This window comes from Chiroxiphia lanceolata, chromosome 10, assembly GCF_009829145.1.
Source record: "Chiroxiphia lanceolata isolate bChiLan1 chromosome 10, bChiLan1.pri, whole genome shotgun sequence".
Lineage (NCBI taxonomy): Eukaryota > Metazoa > Chordata > Aves > Passeriformes > Pipridae > Chiroxiphia > Chiroxiphia lanceolata.
The window spans coordinates 16,639,620-16,661,305 of NC_045646.1; the positions used below are offsets into that span (position 1 = coordinate 16,639,620).

A 21,686-nucleotide genomic window follows, 5' to 3' on the forward strand; every position below is an offset into this window, starting at 1 on the left:
TATTCTTTGTATGGCATATCCACCTCCCTTTCCATAAAACTCCTAATAAATTATTTCAGTTCTGTAAAGGGCAGCACTTTTTGATTTAAAGCATATTAAGAATATTTAATATTTAAAGATTAAGAAAGGCTTTAGGAAATCATAAGTAGTTATAACCCAGTTTTATCACATATAAGCTCAAGATAAAATGGTGTGTTTTGAGGAAGACTGCAACACTGAAGGTTGTATGAAATAATTCCACAGGGTAGGGATAGCTGCAACTATTTTTCACACAGTTTGGAAGACTGCTCAAAAGCTTAAGCCTGGACTCAAATGATCTAGCCATTGTCATCAAAGCAATCTTTTCAAGTGCCATTTCACATGCCATTCCCCCCAAAAAAGTTGGTCATCATGGCTAATGGAGAAAGGCTTGTAATGAAAAATTGCATAGTTTTAAAGTTACATAGAAAATTTAATGTTTCAGCTGTGACAGACGAAGAAAACTTGTTGTCTGAGAACAACAGCAGTCAAAAAGCCAAGGAATTCTTAGAGCTACACAAAATAACTTAAGGAATAAAAAGACAGTTTGGCAAAACCATCAGTCTTGTTCCATAATTAAGGTGCATTAAGATGGAGACAGCCAAAGATCACATTCTGATTCCCATCTCACACTTCTTGTACAAGTTCCAATTCTGAGCCTGAACTCACAAGACCCTCTGCAGCTTTGCGAGCAGCAGTAAAAATAATGGAAGAAAGATTATAAATTAATCTGTGAATTGCAGCTTAGAAATGAATCTGCAAATCTTTTGGTAACTCTGCAGAGCCCTTCACAATTCCCATGGACACGTGGCCATTTCATCGTCTCTCAAACCTACGGAGCCTTTGCCTTCTTATTTCCTCCTCTGAGCGCTCAGGTGGGAACCAAAACCCGTACGGCCGCCGCTCGTTGTTATACGTTGCTCCACCCAAATCTACAAGACACAGTGAAAAACAACTGTTATTTGGTTGTGTAATACAAGAAAAATGCACATATATCCTGTAAGCCAAAGTACCACAACACAAAGGGAACGGGGAGTTGAATGTTTTCAATTCTGATGGTTTCGGGGCAATTACAACTTCCAGCAACTGCTCCTCCTAAAGTCAAATAAAAAGCAAAAATGAAAAATCAAACAATAAAACTACCACCACTACCCCCCCAAAAAAACCCCCAAACCAATCAAAAAACACAAACCAAAAAACCACAACCAAAGGAACATCTAACAAGCATTAACCTGTTAATAACAAGTATTAACAAGTATTCACATTTTTATGATCCCTGCTTTACACAGTAAACTCCAGATTGTTAAACTACTTAAATATCCTCAGCAGCTACTTCTGGCAAAATAAGCTTTTGTTTTTGCTTCTAGCATCAAGTCCAACATGTGCAGACCCACACCAGATGCACATACAGCTCCCATCCTCAGCTGGCAGCAGTTTCAGAAGTAAAGGACACGTGGCAGCTCATTCAGACAGAACTGTAAGCAAAATAACTGTAAGCAGCAAGAGCACATCAGCACTGACAGTTCTCTGCCCTGGTACCCCAAAAGGAGGCAAGAACAGGCTATTCCAGCAGCTCTCCAGAACTCACACAAAGTCACCGAGCAAAGAAACAATTCCAAGGTTGTGGTTACACACACCAACTCAGCTGAGGAGCTCTGGGGAACAAAAACGAAAGTCTGCCTCCTGAGCATAATTACAGTGTTAAGGATAAGCAAATTAGCTTTAAAGATAACAAACCAGCCTTTGTAACATTCAGTATTTCTTAAACTTTCACCTGCACCACACAGGGTCAAAACTGCATTGCAATGCTAAAGTTAGATAAACTTTTTTTTTAATCATCGTAATTATGAAAACATTTGCAGTTTTAAAAAATTCTTTTCAGTAGTGAAATTTTCAATTAAACATGAGGTTTCTTATGAAAACATTTCTTTTACTATACAGCATCCTTGGTTAATTGTTATGTAAGAAAACAGACACCACTTATACAGTGTATATGAGTGCTTGCATAGTCCCCATAAAATATGCTCAACCTTTCAAATATACATGTGCTTTAATAACCACTAGGAACAGAATTAGGTGCTATAAAAAAGATGCAAAATGCTCTTTTATATGTTGACCTAAAATAAAAGACTGACAATACATTTTGAAAAGCTCTATATTCAAGAAAAGATCTTATTTTATATCAAAAAATACGGTGAGCAGTGAAGTTATCTGGATGTGAAGGCTCAAATACATGTATTTGCATCTGTATGTATATATTTAAATTATCCTGTTACCTAAAATAGTTCCCTGACACCTTTTTTTTTAATTACAGCAGAAATATTAATGAAATAACACCTTTATCTTACCAAAATATTTATAAGCCACAGTGTTCAGAAATGGTAATTAGGCCACTGCTACTACTGAGACACCACCTGATGTCTGAGCAAGAAACAAACACAGGCTTTTCAGCACATCAGCAAAAAAATGTCAAGACTAATGGATTTTAAGACTGTATTTAAAGTATTTGGAAAACTGCAAAAACACCAGATGACAGACAAAACCAAAGGATATAGCACAACAAAGTTAGAACAAAACATTAACCCTTACATAGCGTATTTCAAAATTAATTCTCTTGTGAACTAGAACTGCATTCTGTCAATACAGAACACTGAAACCCTCCATCCTGTCACTCTGTGGAGGGGTTGCTTTTGTTACTGAAGTTCACAAAGCACTTTGGACGAAGACAAGAAAAGCACTGTAACTGTAAGAGATGTAACTAAACCTGTATTAATGTAATATAGACAAAGCTTTAATAAGCTTAAACATTTTCATCCACACGTTAGATAAAAGTGCCTATGATGCCTAAAGCACTTGCTGTGTTTAGGCATTGCAGCACATCCCTCTGAACCCACAGTGCCCCACAGGCACAACAGACACTCGCTCAAAGGTTGCTCAGCACGACACAATCAGAAAGTTGATGAATCACAGACACCCAGCCTGACATGAAGGTGCCCACACTGCCCGTTCCCACTTTTTAACGTATTTCTCCCCCACTATGAACATCAAGCAGCTCTTGGATGAGAAGTTGAGGAGGTTTTACACTCAGCTCATCAGCCTGGACTGCCAGTGCCGACGCTGAGCATGTGCCCAGCTTTGCTTCCTGCTCTTCCTTTGGCACCTGATCCACACCAAGATTTACACTAGGAACTCCTTGTATAGTTGCCAGCACAGCCATTTTGGAAATTAGACTGTAAAATTGTTTATATTGACACACGAGACCATCTTAATGAGTTTTAAAACACCAACACATATTTGCAATTGTTACTCAAATTTGCACCCTTTGTCTTGGATTTAAACAATACAGGAAAATAGAAACTATTGAGTAGAAGTCTTCTCAAGTCAAAAGATACAATTAACCAGGGGAATCCCTCAAGGAACTAAATAAAGAGTTTGTCATACTCTTTTAGTTCCATTCCAATTTCAAGTTTCAGAATCAAATTACTAGCATGTTCAACAGTCATTTTAGAAATGCAACTGCCCAATTTGAGAAGGCAGAAATAAAAATATCCCTTTATATGAGACCATTACCCATACCTTGTTAAATACTGGAGACTTTGCACTGAAAATTCTGCACCCAGTTCTTCTGGTTCTTAAGAAAAACTTTGGCTTATATCTTTAATTCTGTTATCTGCTTTAATTTTTGTAATTAACAGATTGCACACAACCATCTCAATTCTGAAATTCCTGAAATTCTGATACAGCAGAAACACATCATCTGTAAAGATCTCATTGAACAGTACTTCTGATTTAGGACAATAAAACACATTCTAAATTCTATATAAACAGAGACAGCACATAAGAAACTCAACCAACAATAACTGCAAGAAATTAAGACTGTCTTACTGGATCCAAGTCTTGCAAATTAAAGACTTAACTCTGCAGTGCAAATATATTTCTCTTCTGTTCTCATGCAACTCTAAGTACTACTAACTTACAACAACTGATAATGCCCAAAACTTCCTTACAGACTTTATGATAGCAGAAGGGAATTTAATAAATATTTCAATGTGCCTTCTGGATTTGTATTTGAGACATTTATGAAGCAAACCCTGAACTTTCCTTTCATCACTGAACTGATGCTGAATAGCACTTACTTGTATAATTTGTTTTGAAAAAAGGTAAAATTGAGGAAAACACGAATATTAAAAAACTTTGGCTTCTGTTACTATACCCACTGCATGATGTATTTGGAAAATATAAGGCATAATCACAACACAAAATATAATACTTATTAGTTTTATTCCATGTGCCATGAATGTTGCCACCCAGGCACCTCTCACTGCTGTACAAACAGCAGAGGTTTCTGCTGTGGACATTCACAGCTCACATTACACTGAACCACCACAGCATGGTCCAGCCCAGAAGTGCCCTGCCCACCAGAACCAACTCCAGTCACACAACCACAAACTCAGGAAGAGGAGAGATGTCAGCAAAGAGGAAAGAGCTGATTCTATCTAGGCTTAGGCCATGTCTTTTTCATTTGGAAAGATCTGATCATCTTCTTGTGAAAAGCAAGGAAGCCAGACACTATTACACATCCAACTCTTTTAAGCAATTCAGAGGGAGGTGCTTAAAAAGCAATTTCCTTGTTAAACAATGCAAGTCCAGCCCATGCAGAGGGATTGGTTTCAGTAAAGGATGCCCAGGATGACAATTCCAAGTGGGCCTCTGCTTCCCTCCTCCCTCAGGAAATTAAACAGGAGGAGAGAGGGCACATCTTAGCTTGCAATATTAAACTCACACTTGTAACCATGGACAGATGACTCTATTAACATGCAAGAAGATGATTAAATAATGAGATGTTAGACAGACCCTTACACCATAGGGCACACTGGTTTGGGCTCCCACTATCCAGGACACTCCCAAGAGATGGCACTGGAACTGCCCTGGCCATGTGGAAATGGGGACAAACTTCAGCCAGCAAAGTACTCTGCCTTGTAAGCAGAACTGGGTTTATTTTCAAACAGATGGGCTCTAGAGAAGCTGCTGCACTGAATATTACAGAGTTGTTTATTGTCTGGCTGCTTTGAAACCCCAGGATTGTTTGCCAGCATCTAGCACTTTCTGTCACAACAGGTTTCATCAAAAGGAAGGCAAAGTGAAAGCCACTGGAATACATATACACTTGGTTCTGTGCTAAAACCAGTCCTAAATTCAGAACTTAACTTGCTATTGTGATCAGGCCAAGTGCAGAACCAACACCATACCCCTGAGGCTGAAGAGCAAACACAGCTGTCTTCTGTACAAGAACCCTCTACATTCTGCATATCTTGTTACCAGGTAAGATTTGTCTATTGTTTTTCTTATTTTAAGCATCTGCAATACAACACTGTCACACTTTAACACGCACAACACACTCCAAGGCTTTTCACTATAAAAGTGATCAGCTCAGTGTCCCCTTCTTCAGATACTTTTCACATATTCTCAGCACTTCAAGTACTAAAATGCAGGCCCCAGATGCATGATCTGAGAGTAGGCAGCAAGAGGTGAAAAAGCGCTAACACTGTTAGTGACAACAATTCATCACTTAGAGTATCTCAGAAATAGCTCCAAATGTGATGGAATATCAGCTTTTCTAGTAACAGTCAATACTAGGGAAAAAAAAAGAAAAAACCAAACCCAAAAAACTCCTGTTTCCCAAAGAAAGCACAGAGGGCAAAGGACATACCCAACATCACTGGAATTAGTAGTTCTACTACATCAGTAACAGATAATTCAGACCTGCTCTGCTGAATAAGACATGTGACCCTCCATCCAGCCTCACTGCACAGGCCAGCAGAGCAGTGCACAAAGCAGCACAGATTTCATAGGAACACCAGAGCCATGGATCTGGCTGTGGCACAGCACAGCAGAAGTGCTGCAGCCAGCTGGCAGTGCAAATGAGCCAGTCATTTAGTTGTCACCTATACAGTGCCCCCTAATCACTGAGATAAGACACAAGGACAACTTGAAACGTGCCATCCTGGCAGTGTGATAGCAATACCTGTAGAATGTGTGTGAAGTGGGCATTTTTTACTCCACTGCAGGAAATTCAACATAAGGAAGACAAATTGTCTGGTCATCTTACAGGGTGAGCCAGACAGACAAAATCTCCACGTGGGGTTTCAGTTCTGCTTGTAGTTCAAGCCACAGAAACGTTACATCAAAAATGTTCACTTGATTTTTCCTCTTCTCTGAAGTTATGGTCTTAGTTTTACGTTAGATAATAGGATTTGCAAGAGAGTTTCTATAAGATTTAGGAACAATTTATCAAGCTACCAAACCATGAAACTCTGACTAGCAGAAATATGCAATTAGGTCTTTGATAAATACTGATGATGCTGGATAAAAGATGGTGAGTGTAGCAAACCAGTAGCACTGTTACTACAACGCAGCATGTCTGCACTATTCTCATGCTAGCTTTAAATCTGTTAAAGAAGAATCTAGAATATTTCAGTTGAATAGCTTGCAATTTTCAGTATCACTATTTGCCATGGAACTAGTGAATGTGGTACCCATACAAAACCCAAACTATACAAACACTCACATACCCATACAGAAAACAGACATTGCTCATTTCCAAAAAAACTCTTATTTTTGTAGAAGTTTTGCTATAGAAGGTAATCGCAGACAAGCAATAATCTCTTTTGAACACAGCAAGTACCACACAGCAAACCAAAACATAGAGAGCTCTCATCTGGATGAAAAGACAGGTCTGTGCCAAGAGGAGAGTCCTGACAGGTGCCTCATAAATAACCATTTCATGCCCAAGTGTACACAAAGATAATCCTGGCTTTGATTTTCTCAGCCTTTGAATTGTGTGAAATAAGAAAGTCTGCCCTTAGCAGAGCCAAGGTTCAAGGTATTGCTTTGGTTCATTGCAAACTCATTGTGGGATTTCCTCTTTTTCTTGAAACAATGTTTCCTACAGCCAACAAATTGCTCTCTCAAAGACCACTGTCCTGGGTCCTCCCAAATGCAGGTCCATCAGGATTATCTCATGTAGACATCACCATTTTATACAGTGTCATTGCTTCACTGCATCTTCCCCATCACCGTGTCATTCCATGACAGATCACACCTCCAGCTCAGTACCTGTGCTGCTGACAAAGAATAAGAGCAATAATTCAGTGGCCAAAGAGCTCACAGACCTGGCAAGCTCTTCCAATAATTTTTCTAGGAACTGTTTTGAGTTTAAAGACAGCTTACACAGTCACCAAAACTAGGATATTTGTTCAGCCCCTTCAAACCTTTCTTCCAGGAAATACAGACACTGCAGAGCACCTGTTTCTCTACCCTCAGGAAACCCTCCTGTGGTTCACAAAAAGAAGGTCGATTTTCCTCCTGAAATGGAGAATGGAAATATGAAAAAATGTAGGGGAAAATGACCACATGTGGAAGTTTCCTCAAGAAAAAAAGAGCTGTTGATGTCCTTTGGGGAGCCTAGAATGACATCCTTCAAGAAAGAGACCAAGATTGTTAAAACAGGTGTGAAAAAGATCTACAGTTTATTTATTGATACTACTAAGCAATAGTGGTTTGAAAATATTTGGTCAAATGTCATAACTTTGAACACTTGCTCGGCTTTCATTTATACCAGTTTTATATAAAGTATTTCTTCCACAAATAGCATAGCCCTGCTAACTGTGGTATAACAACTGTATAAAATTGAAGTTCACAAACCGTTCTTGGCCATGTTACAGATCACATCCAACATGCTACACTGTCATACCTGTGGTAAATACCTGATTTTCCTTGCTTTTTTATGCAAAAGCACCAATATTTAAAGTGTTCTATTTGAGAAAATGGGAGTTCTCTCAGTTTATAAACATCCAAACGTATAATTTTAATGCATAATCAACCAGATATTTTGGATGCATTTGGAATTGGAAGCAGCAAACTGGAGGACAGGGAGAAGCTCGAGTCAAAAGCCCAGTCTTGCTCTAGTTCTTTCACATCTTCCAGCCAATTAGTAGTCAAGTCTTTAGGTCAGTTTAGCAACCACCTTCTGATTTACTGAATTGTACAGGGAATACTAGAGAAAGGCAATGCATGTATTTTTTCTCCTCTCATGCTTCAGAAAGACTAGGAGCCTTCCAGAGGGAGTTGAGACAAACAAAACACAGCAGCCTTTTCACTGTTTTGTGTCGCACTAGAAGCCAGACAGGAACTACAACTGAATAAAAAATATAAAATGGCAAAACTGTTTTTATTCTTTCACGTCATTCCCTCTGCACAACACAGACATGCTACACAATCTGAGAGATTTGGCTTTTAGCACTTATCACTGTCCAATTTTTTCCTCCTCAGCTCCAAACAGACCACATTTATTAGCCTACACTATTGTTTCCAACACTGCCCTTTGAGTTTCTGTCAATGTATTAAAGAATTCTGTCATGTTATGAAGCAAACTATTCTTCCTGGTGCTGGTGCCAATGTGCCTCATCTACAGACTTGGACATAAACTGGTGAAGAAGAGAAATGGAAGTAACTCCTGCTTCTGTGCTGTGGAACAGCTGACAAATGAAAAATCAAATTAGCAGGAAATTAGTTGAGGGTAATGAATTTCTGAGGAAAGAAACATACAATGAATGAATCCAGATACAACTGGAGTGTTAGAGGAGCAAGTGAGAACAATCTCGAACAGTCTCCCTCTCTCTTGTTTTTAAAAGAGATGACAGAATTGAGAAACACACAAAAACCACTCCCTCCCAAATGTCTGATAACTTGTTTTGGTTAGAAGACATGGTTAACACTTAATCTTTAATCCCTTCATAATTGAGGATTTTTATATTTATTTTAATGACGCCTCCAAGTCACATCTTAGCTGTATCTGTATCACCAAAATAACAAACTCTTGTTAAAGTTATGTAAATTGTTAAAAGCACATTTGTAACATTTTTAGAGACTTTCAGTCACCACCTCAGCATAAGTCAAGAGCTTACTGCACCCTCAGATCACCCATTTGCTACAAATAATCAATGCTACAAAGTAGAAGCAGGAGGATATGGACCCTGCTGGACTGGATGCCCTTCAGTAAAGAATTAAGGGGATTAGTTTTACAGCTACCTTCCAGCTAGTGCTCTTTAGCTGGATACTGAAAATACCACAGGAGAGATGGTATAAAATAATCTCACTGCATTTTCTAACCATCTAATAATCTTCTGATGTTAGCTAACCTAACCAAGGCTAAACTCATTATTAAATGGCTGATACACAAACCCAAATATATCTTTCATTGCCAAGGACTGAAAGGGATTTACTAACCAACTCAAAAAACCTCCATATAAACATGCCACTTAACCAGTCTCTAGGCTAAGACAGACATCTATTCCTCTTCAGAGTAGTAAGAAAGCCATGAATAACTTCAGTTAAAAGAAGAATTTCAGGTTGGTTGTATATTTACCATAACATAGTAGAATTATTTTGTTCAGCTGCATATAGCAAGGTATCCTTTTCAGTAGTAAATGACTAATTTATTCAGTCAGACATCAGAAAAAGACCTCAGAACATCATTTTTAAGATGGTCCCAATGAACAAAATGTAAACTATGCACAGCCTATAGAATTAATTCAATGACAAACCACAGTTAAAATAGTAAATCATGGACAAATCTAAAATTAGGAATATTCACTGACCTTAGTTTACCAGTAAAAACATTCCCAGACTAAGTTTGTTAACAGTTGCAAGAATCTTAATATATAAAAAAACACTTTGTTTTCCCTTTGCTGCATTTCTGCTTGCCTAACAAAGACCCACAACAACAAAGACACTCTGAACAATACCCATATCCCAATGCCAAGACTAAGAAAAACCCCAGATGGACGGAGGGAGACACCAGTGCAGGCTGGAGCCACTCCACAGCAACTACCACTTTCTCCAAAGGGTAAGGAAGTGCTTTGATGGAGCCCACACACAGCTTCTTCTGATTATGCCACAGCTGCTGAGCAGATCTGCCTGTTCCCCAGCAAGGTGACCCTGCCAAACCCTCTGGGAAAGGAACAACTTTTGTTCCTTTAAGACAAGGTTCAAGTTACTGAAGGAAATAATGTTTCCAGAGACCACTGAGGTCAGAGAGAAGACTCCCATTCATAGCACTGAGTCTTGGATCATAACACCAAGAGGCCTCTATCTCCATATGCAAACCCTGATTTTATAACAGATGTAGTGTGAATGTAAGCAAAACATCTCTAGATACAGCCCAAGATTTAACTATTCCTATTGTTTTCCTCCTATTTTAATTGTCTTCAGCAGTTGAAACGTTTGCAAGAAGGAAACCATCCAAAAGAAAACTGCATTGGCAGGGCCTGAGGATGTATTTGCATATTCAAGAAGTCACAGGAAAAAATACTCAGCCCTGTTTATACATTTTAGCATGAAAATTTGAATAAATTCTCATCTCAAGATCTTTTGTAGCAATAATCAGAACCTATATCACTAACTATGTCACTGTCAGTTTGTTGCCTGAAGATCATAGGAAGTTAAACCCTTTGGGCAGCATTTCCAAAAGTACCCACCTTACAGAACTGTTCTCAATCCCAGAGTACTTCACAGGTGCTCATGCTCTGGTTTAAAAGATGTGCCCATGGTGAAAGACTTAGTGGTACATCTTACCTATTTGGTGAAGTTTTATCACCACTATCAAGAGGATCAGGAGGTTTCTGGTTCTAATTTTCAGCAAACCTGGTTTATCCTACATCAATCACTGTATTTATGAAGACACAGATGAAAGAACATTCATTAAATATTTGTAAGAGAATTCTGGCCACACTTCTTGTTGCAAGCTGTTTGCTACTTACACCATTCCCAAAGCTTTGTATGGAAATGATAAAAATGTGCTGATTTATTTTCCTGGAAATTTGCCTTAAGGAAGTGCTGGTGATCAGGATCACAGAGCACAGTTGCAGTTTTAGAAAGATAGTTAGAACATGAGCTCTACTTAAAGAGGAAAGTTTTTTCCAAGAAGTGTGTTGGATATCTGAGACCATATATAACCTGAATTAAAAAAAAAAAGAAACAACAAAACCCACCAACGAACAAACAAGCAAAAAGCCGACAAAACCCAAACAAACAAAACCAACAACAACAAAAAAAACAGACACACAAAAAATCCCCAAAACGAAACAAACAAAAAAAACAAACAAAGAGCAAAACTCAACACAGAAGTTGCATCTGATTCTTGAAGTCCAAGTCCTAGCATATGGCTTTATGAAATGTATTTTAATCTGATATCACACACTGCACATTTGAGCTTATTATCTATTTTAAGGTATTTCTACAGAAAACCAGCATAATCAAATGCAAAGTCTGGCACTTCTACATTTGCAGAAGGGAAAGGTAACACTGACTGCAGAAAAAAAAAGAAAAGATTATACAGTATTTCTCTAGTCTAATCACACAAGTTTTATTCTTACTGCATAATCCATGGATTTGGCAAATTTCACAGACTACCAATAAAAAGGCCTGTCTCAGTAGAAGCAGACGGAAATAGGAACCCTTTCAAACTCAGAACAGGTAAAGCCAGATGCCAAGATATTGCCTAACTGCACCAAACATACCTATAACTAGCCCATACTTGGCCACCTAAAAACTTTCGAGTGGATGAGGTTTTTTTGTTTAGTTTTAAATTAAAACTAAAGAAATGCTTACAGAGACTGTTTCATTATAAAATATAAGAGGAATACCTATATCTGATACTTTCTCTTTAATTACAAACTATAATCACCTACATGTTTAAAAAGTAGTCTTACGAAAAAGAGGGAAATTCCTTTGTGGAGAAACAGGAGCTTGCAAGGGATTCCTAACATTATTGAGACTGAAAGTCAGACACTTAGAAGTTCAGCTCACAAAAAATCCCAAACACCCACCACAACAAAAATCCAAATCCACATCCCACACTAATCAAGATATTTCTTGTGAGCAGAATAGCAAACAAACAATAGATCAGAGATATAGTTATACTGGGGTTACATTAATGGTGGCCGCTAATAGCAGTATTAAACTAAAATGGCAATAATGTATTTGAACTTCCTAGCTAAAGGAGTTTAATATCAAAGGATATGATTTTTTAAAGCCAGAAATATTTTCTTAAGTAAAGGAAGAATTATTGCAATTTTGAACAAACACAGACTTATGGGAATAAGAATAAGAATTTCAAAAAAACCCAACAAGCCAAAACAACAAACTCTGGAGAGAAAAACAATTAATGTTGTGTAAATGGATACTTGTTTGAAGCAACAACATATCCAAAACTGGCAATGGAAAAAAATATAAGTAGAAGTTCCTTTCAGCAAATGGACCTAAATCACTATGATAGTTTGACAGTCTTGAAAGTGATGCCTACATACACCTCAAACAAGCCTAAATTTCTCTTCTTGCATTAGACATTAATTATTATTATTAAAGAAATTTTCAGGATCTGCAGTTCAGGAATGCCTGAATGTACAATAAATAGAAATGTTGTATCTTTATGGTGGGTTTAGATAACCCATGTATAGGATTATAGAACAGTAACTACTGAGCTTAAACTCAATGCATGTCCTAGTATGAATTAGTTTTCAGTTGGGGACAACAACTGATAGGAGGAAATACTGTATTATGTCACTGACTCTAATTAGCTTAGCAGGATACTATCACAGCAGTTTATAAATCAGTTTATAAACATTGGACCAACATTCTAAATCCATAATGCTATAGTTTGTGGCCTAAAAGACAATAAATGTACTTGTCCAACTAAGCATGAAAAATATTATTAATCAAAGTTACTGCAGTACTTTGTTGTCCAAGTCACAGAGCAACGGTGATGGTTTAAGTGTCATAGTTGGGGAAAAAAATTAATATGAAAAGAGAACCCTAAATTGATTGCAGTACCTGTTTTTACAACCATTTAGCTCTCTATTTCAAATTATTTTATGTAATTTTTTGTCATGTTAAGTACCTGTTTCATCATCCATGTAATTACAAGAACCTCTGAATGTTCATGCTTTAGGGGAAACTTATCATGTTCAAAGGATAGTGCTCATTCACACTAATTATTTTTCAAACTGACAGGGAAGAATATCCTAATTCCCATTAGCACAGCAAATTCCATCTCATCCTTTGTGTCCCTAAAACAGGTCTGATCCACGACACGCTCTGTGTTCCTTCCTTTGTGCAATAAGACAGTTGCCCATAGGCAAGTTTAACCTTTACACAGCTTGTCTAAGGAAATATTTTAAAGAGTTCAACTCTAAAGTCTTGCTTGTCCAAACTAAAGTGCTCCAGCAGGTAGGAAAGAGAGGTGTAAAACAAGGCACTCCTGTGAAAACACTGAAAACAAGATCTCTGTATATTTGATCCCACCAAATTATATTGGAAGCAATATACAATGATATATATACTATACTTACTGACTGTAGCATTTTAGACAGAAGCTCCAGATGAAAGTTGCAAATGTTTCACCCTGATACGTGGAAGACTTTAGAATGCATAGTGTCTACTTTTATATTATCAGAATTTTATTATTGTTATTAGTTTTCTGTTTCCTTGATAGTTTAAAAACAGACCACAAACATGGCTCATTCTTGCAAGTAGCATTTCAAAATGCTTCATATCAAAAGCCTTGAAGGATTTCTTTCTCCAACTCCATGTTAAAAATTACGAAAAATGTGTTAAAAAGACAGTAAAATAGACAGTATCCCTTACAATAAAGCCCATTTTAGACCCATTCCCTTCCAAAATTACATAGGGCAACATATTACTTGGTTAATTTCTAAAAATTCCTAAAATAGCACAAAGAGTAACTCATTCACTATCTTCTGCTGACAGACCAGATGGACTAAGTGCTATTTTATTGACTTATTTGAAAGCTAAGATTTCACTGTCTTAGATTTGATTGAAATGAGACTGCTCAGACTGCATTAATTTGTAAAACAAATACACTAAGGCAATAAACTTGCTGTAGAAAATGTTAGGGGATTTTTTAAGTTTCTAGCTTTGCAATGCTGAGGGACACTTAGGCAGAACAAGGGTGAACAAAAAAAGGAAGATAACTAGAAAAAAAAACCCTTAAAAACTCCCTAATTTCCCTAAAAGTCCACACTTCTTCCTCCCAAGTCACTCTCACAATAGATACAAACCCAATAAAGCAAAGAGCTGTATTTACTTTAAGCAATATGTTAATGAATTTGTCCAACTGAAAAAGTCTTTTTCTACTATAATTTTGCCTCATCTGCTGACTTTTTAAAACCATCTTCCAGATAACACAACATGTTCTTCATAATAAAAAATAGGATCACAGAAGGTGTGAAAGTAAAAGTGATGATGATTTGTCAAGATACTGGTTTTCATATTTTGCCTGGTATTTCTCTGACAGCCATAACAGTGGTGTAAATTAATTTTCTGAGTGGAGATTTATGAATGGTGCTCTGCATTTGAAGCGTTGCAGGTACAAGTAGAGGCTTCTGTATCTCTTTCCTAATAAATGGTTCCTTGCACCCAGGAAGATGAAATACCAAGATTATGAAAAAAGAAAAATTATGTTTATGAGATATTCAGTCATATTATTATTTTTCTCAAGATTAAATGTTACAACTTCACCAGATTTAAAAGAAATCTTTCAGATTTCTTAAGTTAAGGAGCATCTAAAGCCTGTGGCTGACTTCCTACAAGAATCCATATTGACATACAACACATTCAAGATGAAGCAATGCTTGATATGAAAAACTATACCAACACCAAACAACACATACTATATTCATTTCTGACCTTTACTTTAGCATTCAATATAAAAATACTGCATAACCATGACGAAAACTTTACATGTGATGCTCTAATCATGTGCTGTCAGTCACGTTAAACAGATTTTCCCTCAAGCCTTGAAGTTTTTAGAAACTGAGCAACAGATTCTACAAGGTATTCTTTCCCTCTTCATTACACTTGCATCATAAAAAGATAAAATATACCCCACTGAATGCATCTTACACATTTTATACTAATACATTTCAGTTAAAAACAAACACCATTTTTATTACTAAATATTTTTTCCCAGGTTTTTCAGTCATGTAGAATATAAGCTTCCTTTGAGGTAGAAAAGGATAGCGTGAAGAGTTAAAAATCAGCACATTGCCTGTCCATTACATTTGTACAAAAAGCAAAAAAACCACACAGAGAAAGTTTAAATATTGGCAACAGCATTTTTTTTATTACACCACTTCATACTTCTTTTTAGAGAATTGTAAGAATTTTTGGGACAGAAACTTAGTTTAGTCAGGGGGGTTTTGTCAGAAACGCATTTCTTTTATTACATTGGTAGTAAGATAATCAAACAGTAAGCAATTATGAATAAATGTAATTACACTAAGAGAACGACACTGCATCCTCACACTACATTCTCTGAAAATTCTACCAGGAAGTTTTCAACTGTTCCCAAAGATATGTCCAAAATACTGAAAACAAATAATGAGGAATACATCTTGTTTTCCCTCCTGACTCCCCTCTTAGTATGAATCATAACTTAAGATATAAAATGCAATAAAATTCCTACCTCTTTCATTAAGACTGTTTAGCACTGCCCTTTCAAGCTGTTCTTCTTCAGTGAGCCCACCAGTATAATCATAGTAGTTCCTTGGAGTGCTGTATTGATAACCTGGATAATAGCCATAATAGTCTGTAAAATGAAAACAAAAATCAAGAAAATAAATTGCTGCTACTCAGTAAGCAAGTTGAAATCAGATATTATCTTTACACTATCTATCTTCACTTCTCACTTTAATTTTGGAAAGAAAAAAATATTAGGATTCAATTACTTGTATGCCATGAATTAATTTCTAATTTACAAAACCAGAGTATGGTAACAGGAGAGTGAAAAACAACAGAAAGATGGATCAAACATCTCAATTTTGTAAAATTGTTGTATATAAGTGTCACAGAATTGTCATTATTAAGAAGTTTCACACAGGAGTTAAACAATAGTCTTCATCAGCTCCTTTTAACATTTAGTTGTCAATACTTGGACACCTTATTAACATCTCTAGAACAGCAACAACAAAACAGGCACATTTCAGGCTTTTTTTCCTCACATGTCTCCCTTCCCCTCATCATAAGTTCAAGTAATTCTTGGACCTAGAGAAGACATGGGAAAAGATTCCTGCAAATTTCTGCAGTCCTATATCCAGCTCATGTTGTGCTACTGCACAGCTAAACCTGCCCTGGAGAAACCACCACACCTTGGATCTCGTGTGATGTCCCAGGGAGTGATGCTGCTCTGCTGACAACCAGCTATTCCTGACCATTTGTAAAGTTTGCCAAAGCCAAGCACAAACCATCATCCACCCAAACACATGGGATTTAAAAGAAAAAAAAAATTACTTGGCTAGAGAATTGAGCTAGACTCTCTTCCTTTTAACAACACAATCTGATCTTGCCTGAGCACAGAAAACAAACTGAGAAAAAACTGCGGAAAAAAGTCCCATTTTTCTATTCCATTTTTGCATCTTCAAAAGACAAAGGTTTTATGGCATTTTAATTTCCAGGGATTTTGAAGAACTAAAGTACAGAAGTGTTGCCAGTGTCTTCCAACTGATTGAAAATTACACCCATTTTCTTCAAAATTAGAAAAGTGGAAATCTGTTTGCATGAAACAAGCAGAGCATGCCATTTCCTTTTATCTGCAGATTATTACCATCAATGATAGTCTTGTGTTCTCTCACTAGCTCTATCAATTCCATGTGTAATGTGTGAAGGCTCTGTGATTAACAACAAGCACAGATGATGAAGTGAGGACAAACAAATGATTTCTTTTTTAAAATGATTGCGGTAAGGAAAAAAAATCCAGAACCTTAAACCAAATAAAAACAGCAATAGCCCATCTTAAAAGCTATACAGGAAAAGCAGGAAAAGAACAGAGTAACTGCACAATATGCTATAAAAGGAATATACATATTTGTATTACACAAATATGCCTATATATTTGTAATACACATGTATGTATACACAGATGTAGATATATTTGTATAAACATTACACACAGAAAAAGTGCAGTTCTGTCCATTTCCAAATAATATTTTTTTTTTTGAAATTACAACTGATATTGGGAGAGTTTTCCTACACCTGCAGTGAAAACTGACTGCAGGACAGCATTCAGCTGTCTTGCCTATACACTTTGGATGTAATCTTCATGTATTCCCCTCATTCTCCTCTGCTTTATGTTCATCTCAATGAACACTTCCTCAGCTAGAAATTTATATTCTGGAGGCTTCAGAACTGCATGCATGAAGACTATAAAAATCTCGGTACTAAAAGCATGAAATTATCTGATGAAAGAAAAAGGATGTTGTATTTTAAGTTTGTTCTATTACTGTAAATTTTTCTCTGTTTGATGTTTCACACTGTCATCAAGTTTTAAGTGCTCAGAAAGCTGTAATCTTTTATTTTTTACAACGAGAAACAGTTTGGTAACATCGACGTGTTCAAGGTGTTCCTATTAATCAAAATAAATGTCCTGATACTTTATTCATGAACTGCATTTAGAGAAAATCTAATTCAGCTACTAAATACTAAATGTGTTAAAATTACACTTAAAGCCCTTTTTCTCCTAAAGCTGTTTCCTTGTACTGTTTCATAAAATCTGTTCATCTATTTTTCTATTTAAATGGGCATTTAAAGGCAGATCCTAATAAATCAGCAATGCCAGAAAGTGAAAAATTAATCAAGATATGCATCATTAGCCTATGACACTAGAACAAGTTTCCTTAATTCACAGATGGCCAAATTTATTACATATATCATACACCAAGCAAAAGGTTAAATCTTCCATTAAGACTTCTGCAGATAGGATGAAAGACAATTACAAAGTATATGAACAAGGAATGAACAAAACAAATATATCTGTATTTTTAATTGCAGTTATAAGTCATTTTAGATAAATTAATTTGGTACAAAAAAAAATTAAATAGCTACATCTAAAGCCAAGCTTGGAAGACAGGATAATTTAGGTTAACCCTCTCCATCTGCCTTTTGTCCACAACAACTCAAAGCACCAGCAAGGCTATTTTGGGGACTGCCCAAAACATGCAAAAAACTCACAGACTTCCTTGTTGTCAGCATACTAAAGCTTTTTTCTCAAGTGTTGGGTACTCCCCCATTGTGGTAGACATATTACATGAAATCTCTTACATTTTCCCTACTTAGGAAGGGCTGGAAAAGAAAACATAAAGGGCTTTTCAGAATCAGCTCCTCTTCCACAGGGGTGGCCTCTTACACCCACCCAAGCTCCAAGCAGCTGGTGTTCATACAGTGGTTGTAATAGATTATGGAGTTTAAATGTCAAGTACAAATTCTTATCTTCATTAGCTATTAAAGTACTTTTTCCAATATAAATCTTCATAGTTCCCATCCACCCTGCTACACTGGGATACTGAAGGAAGATTTAGTGTCTATGGATGTGGAATACAGAGCAAAGCAGCACACCCTGGCCCTGGTGGGGGATGCACCTGCAGCTGGTTGAACTTCTTTCACTGGGCTGAGACTGCCAGTCATGGAAACAGGCAGTTCATGCTCACTGTATGTTCACATCTTAGTTCACTTCACTGTATTAACTGTATTTTATTTCTCTACTGGCCTTTAGATCAAATGTTTTTCAACTTGAGAACTGGATAATGAAAATCCTGGGTAAATATACTTCTAAGTTGGAACAATCCTTGTTGCTGTTGGTAAGGAAAGCAGGCTAAGATAGTTTGTTTAGTAATCACAAAATAGACACTTCAAAAATATTCAAGAATCCCAGAATCCTATCTGTGGGAATTATGTAATGTAATAATAAAATTGGAGATAGATCATGGAAGACAAAATCCATCAGAGAGGATAAAAGCAGCTATAACCTTGGCTCAAAGTAACCACATCTCCATGATAAAAGATTACACAAAATAAAAAACCCTGCATGACCAAACACCAGAGAATACTAAGAATGAAGTAGTTTTCTTACAAGCAACCATATATACTCCAATTTTCCAACTGGAGAGGAAAGATGACCACCGTGAGTATAGAAGAACATGAAATACATAAAGAATGAAGGTTTAGTTTCCCTTCACAGAGAAGAATTAATGTGCATCAAATTAAATTAGCAGTTAGCAAATGCAAAATAAACAAAAATGACAGATTCGACACCAGGAAATAAACTGTGAAATTCTTCTTCTCTGATGCTGTAGGTGTTAAAAGTGTTCAAGTCTATTCAATGAGCTTTTGACAAATGGATGGAAGAAGAATCTACCATGGGCTATTAGAGACAAAATTCCCCCATAAAACTTTCTGCTGAGAACATCTTTAAGCCACAAGCCACTGCACACTGGCAGACATTTGAGAGAGTTATCTCTATGTATTTATCCTGTTCTTACAGCAGATGCCTCGGAAAGAGCATAAATCCCTGCAGGAGATAAGAAATGCATCCCTTAGCTCGGATCCAACACAGCCCCTCTCACAGCCAGCTCCAGTTCTGCCCCTCACAGACAAGGCCCCCACCTATTATTTGTGTGCACTCCACATAGAATGACTCAATGTTCTGCATGAGAAGTAAATCAAATGTGCTACACTCAAAGTGTGCCAGTGTTCCAACTATCCATCTATAAACTGTGAAGCCTAAATTTGTCCTGGGGGGGTTGGGGCCTTTTTGCACGTAAATTACTTCATTTACAAGAAGTGTTTGAAGGAAGAAGTTCCTTGTCAGAAGGGGAAAAAAAAAATCCTAGAATGGAACAGATAAATTTGCCAGATGAGGGCAGATTTACCAAGGTCCAAAGGGCTGCTATCAGTAGACAATTTTCCCATTGCTATGCCTTCTGCAAAGGGATGATATTTCCCTGAGGTAGCATTTTAGGAAGTCATGACCTTAATTTGAGGCTTAAGCCTTTTGTACAAAATACATCCACACACTTCTCTAAATAGGAAAGGTGAGGCATGCCCAGAGAAGTAATACAAGTTTAGTAAGTATACATATGTGCAGAATATTTTGTATATATAACTAGCTCCTCTATAGGTTTCCTATCCTTAGCAAAAATTATTTTTAAAGCTGGAATAAGTTTTTTGTTCAGCTGATGAGAGTACTTACCTGAATAGTAGTCCCTTGGCCTGCCAGGGTCAGTGAAGAAAGAAAAGCCACCTAAATAAAAGAATAATGCATGTACTGTTGGAATAAAATAATCACATTGTCTTTCTTTATAGAATACAAAAATCAAATTTAAAATACTCTTTCTTTCAGAGTCTGTTTCATGATACAAAAAAGAAATTATGGGTATCTATAGATTTTTTTTTTCGCATCAGTGAGAGAATATACTATTGCAAGCTTGTATGTTGTTCCAGATTTTATAGTAGTGTGCCATGTTTAAGCAATATATCCATGTAGACTAGAAAAATGCAAACCAACCTGTAATGTTCTCTCCAGAACACATAATGAACAATATCTACACTGAGAGTGTTCATTGGTCAAAATGTGTTAATGCACAGAAAACAGGACTGGAACAATACTGTGTTATTTCTGCTCTGCTAGAGAGGAGAAAAGAATAATGTGTGTACTGTAACACTCCTTCCTGCAGGTCTTAGTCACACAGCAACCTCCACAGCAGCAGGGTCCCTACAGCATGTTTCACTAATAATCCCACGGGTTTTACCACAGAGTAATTCAGTTTGGAAGGGACCTCAGAAGGTCCCCAGTTCAACTCCAAGCCAGAGCAGGGTCAGGGAGGAGATCAGACCAGGTTACTGTCAGGGCTTCATCCTGGCAAGTCTTGAAAGCATCCAAGGATGGAGACTGCTGAAGCTCCCCGGGCAGCTGATCTGATGTGGATGTTCTAACAACCATCAGACAGTTCCCCCATCCCTCAGGAACCCACAGTGTTAACCTTTAGCTAATGTGACACCTGACATCCCTTCAAAACCTGATGCTTCACCCTCCTCTCCTTCCCTTAAAACTGCTGAACATACCTGACTGACAGGTTGTATCCCCAGCCTGTGACAAAACCTCCTGTGAGGAGCACACATCTGAACAAATAGTTCCCCACTGTACAAACACCGTATCCATGCTCAATTTGATGGCACAGTCATGAATAAAGTACTCAACCTATCAAGTAATCAGACATAAAAAGCAAAATATTCTGACAACCAACCCCAGCACAGCTGTTGTGACAGGGCTTAGACTTCCAATTAAAACACTGAAATTCACAGGAATGATCAGGTAAAAATTTGCAAGGCTGTATTTAAAACAATTGCTAGACTAAAGATGTCTAAAGATATAAAAATAACTATTACTAAAATCTGAAAAGCTGTCATAAAATATTGTTGGAAAGCTTGAGAATTCCAGTAAAAATTTCTCAAGCATCCCACCACCTTTTTCAAACTGCTGAGACTTCCACTAGAATTGACACAGCAGCAGACAAAGAAGGAAACATTTTGTGTCCTGGCATATTTTTACAGCTTCACCACACTTCACTTGAAGTGACATTTTCATTGACATCTTATCTAAAAGATTTTACTCTAAATAAATATTTTAAAAGAAGGATAAAAGGTATTCTTCTATATAAAAATATCTGAAAGTCACATCTACTGGTTCTTATCAACCATATTTAAGAAAAAAAGTTGATCTATTTTCTTCTGCATTCACTTCAGTAATGAGCATATCC

At 36.9% G+C, this 21,686-nt stretch overlaps 1 protein-coding gene across 1 annotated transcript in view; it reads right to left on the reverse strand.

Annotated features, from left to right (window-relative positions):
* Window positions 1-430: 430 nt before the first annotated feature.
* RHBDD1 (rhomboid domain containing 1) overlaps window positions 431-21,686 on the reverse strand; it is a 33,962-nt gene continuing 12,706 nt past the window's right edge. The window contains 3 exon segments of the mRNA XM_032698344.1: window positions 431-950; window positions 15,563-15,685; window positions 20,120-20,170. Of these exon segments, the coding sequence (XP_032554235.1) occupies window positions 835-950; window positions 15,563-15,685; window positions 20,120-20,170 (290 nt within the window). The 3' untranslated portion in view covers window positions 431-834.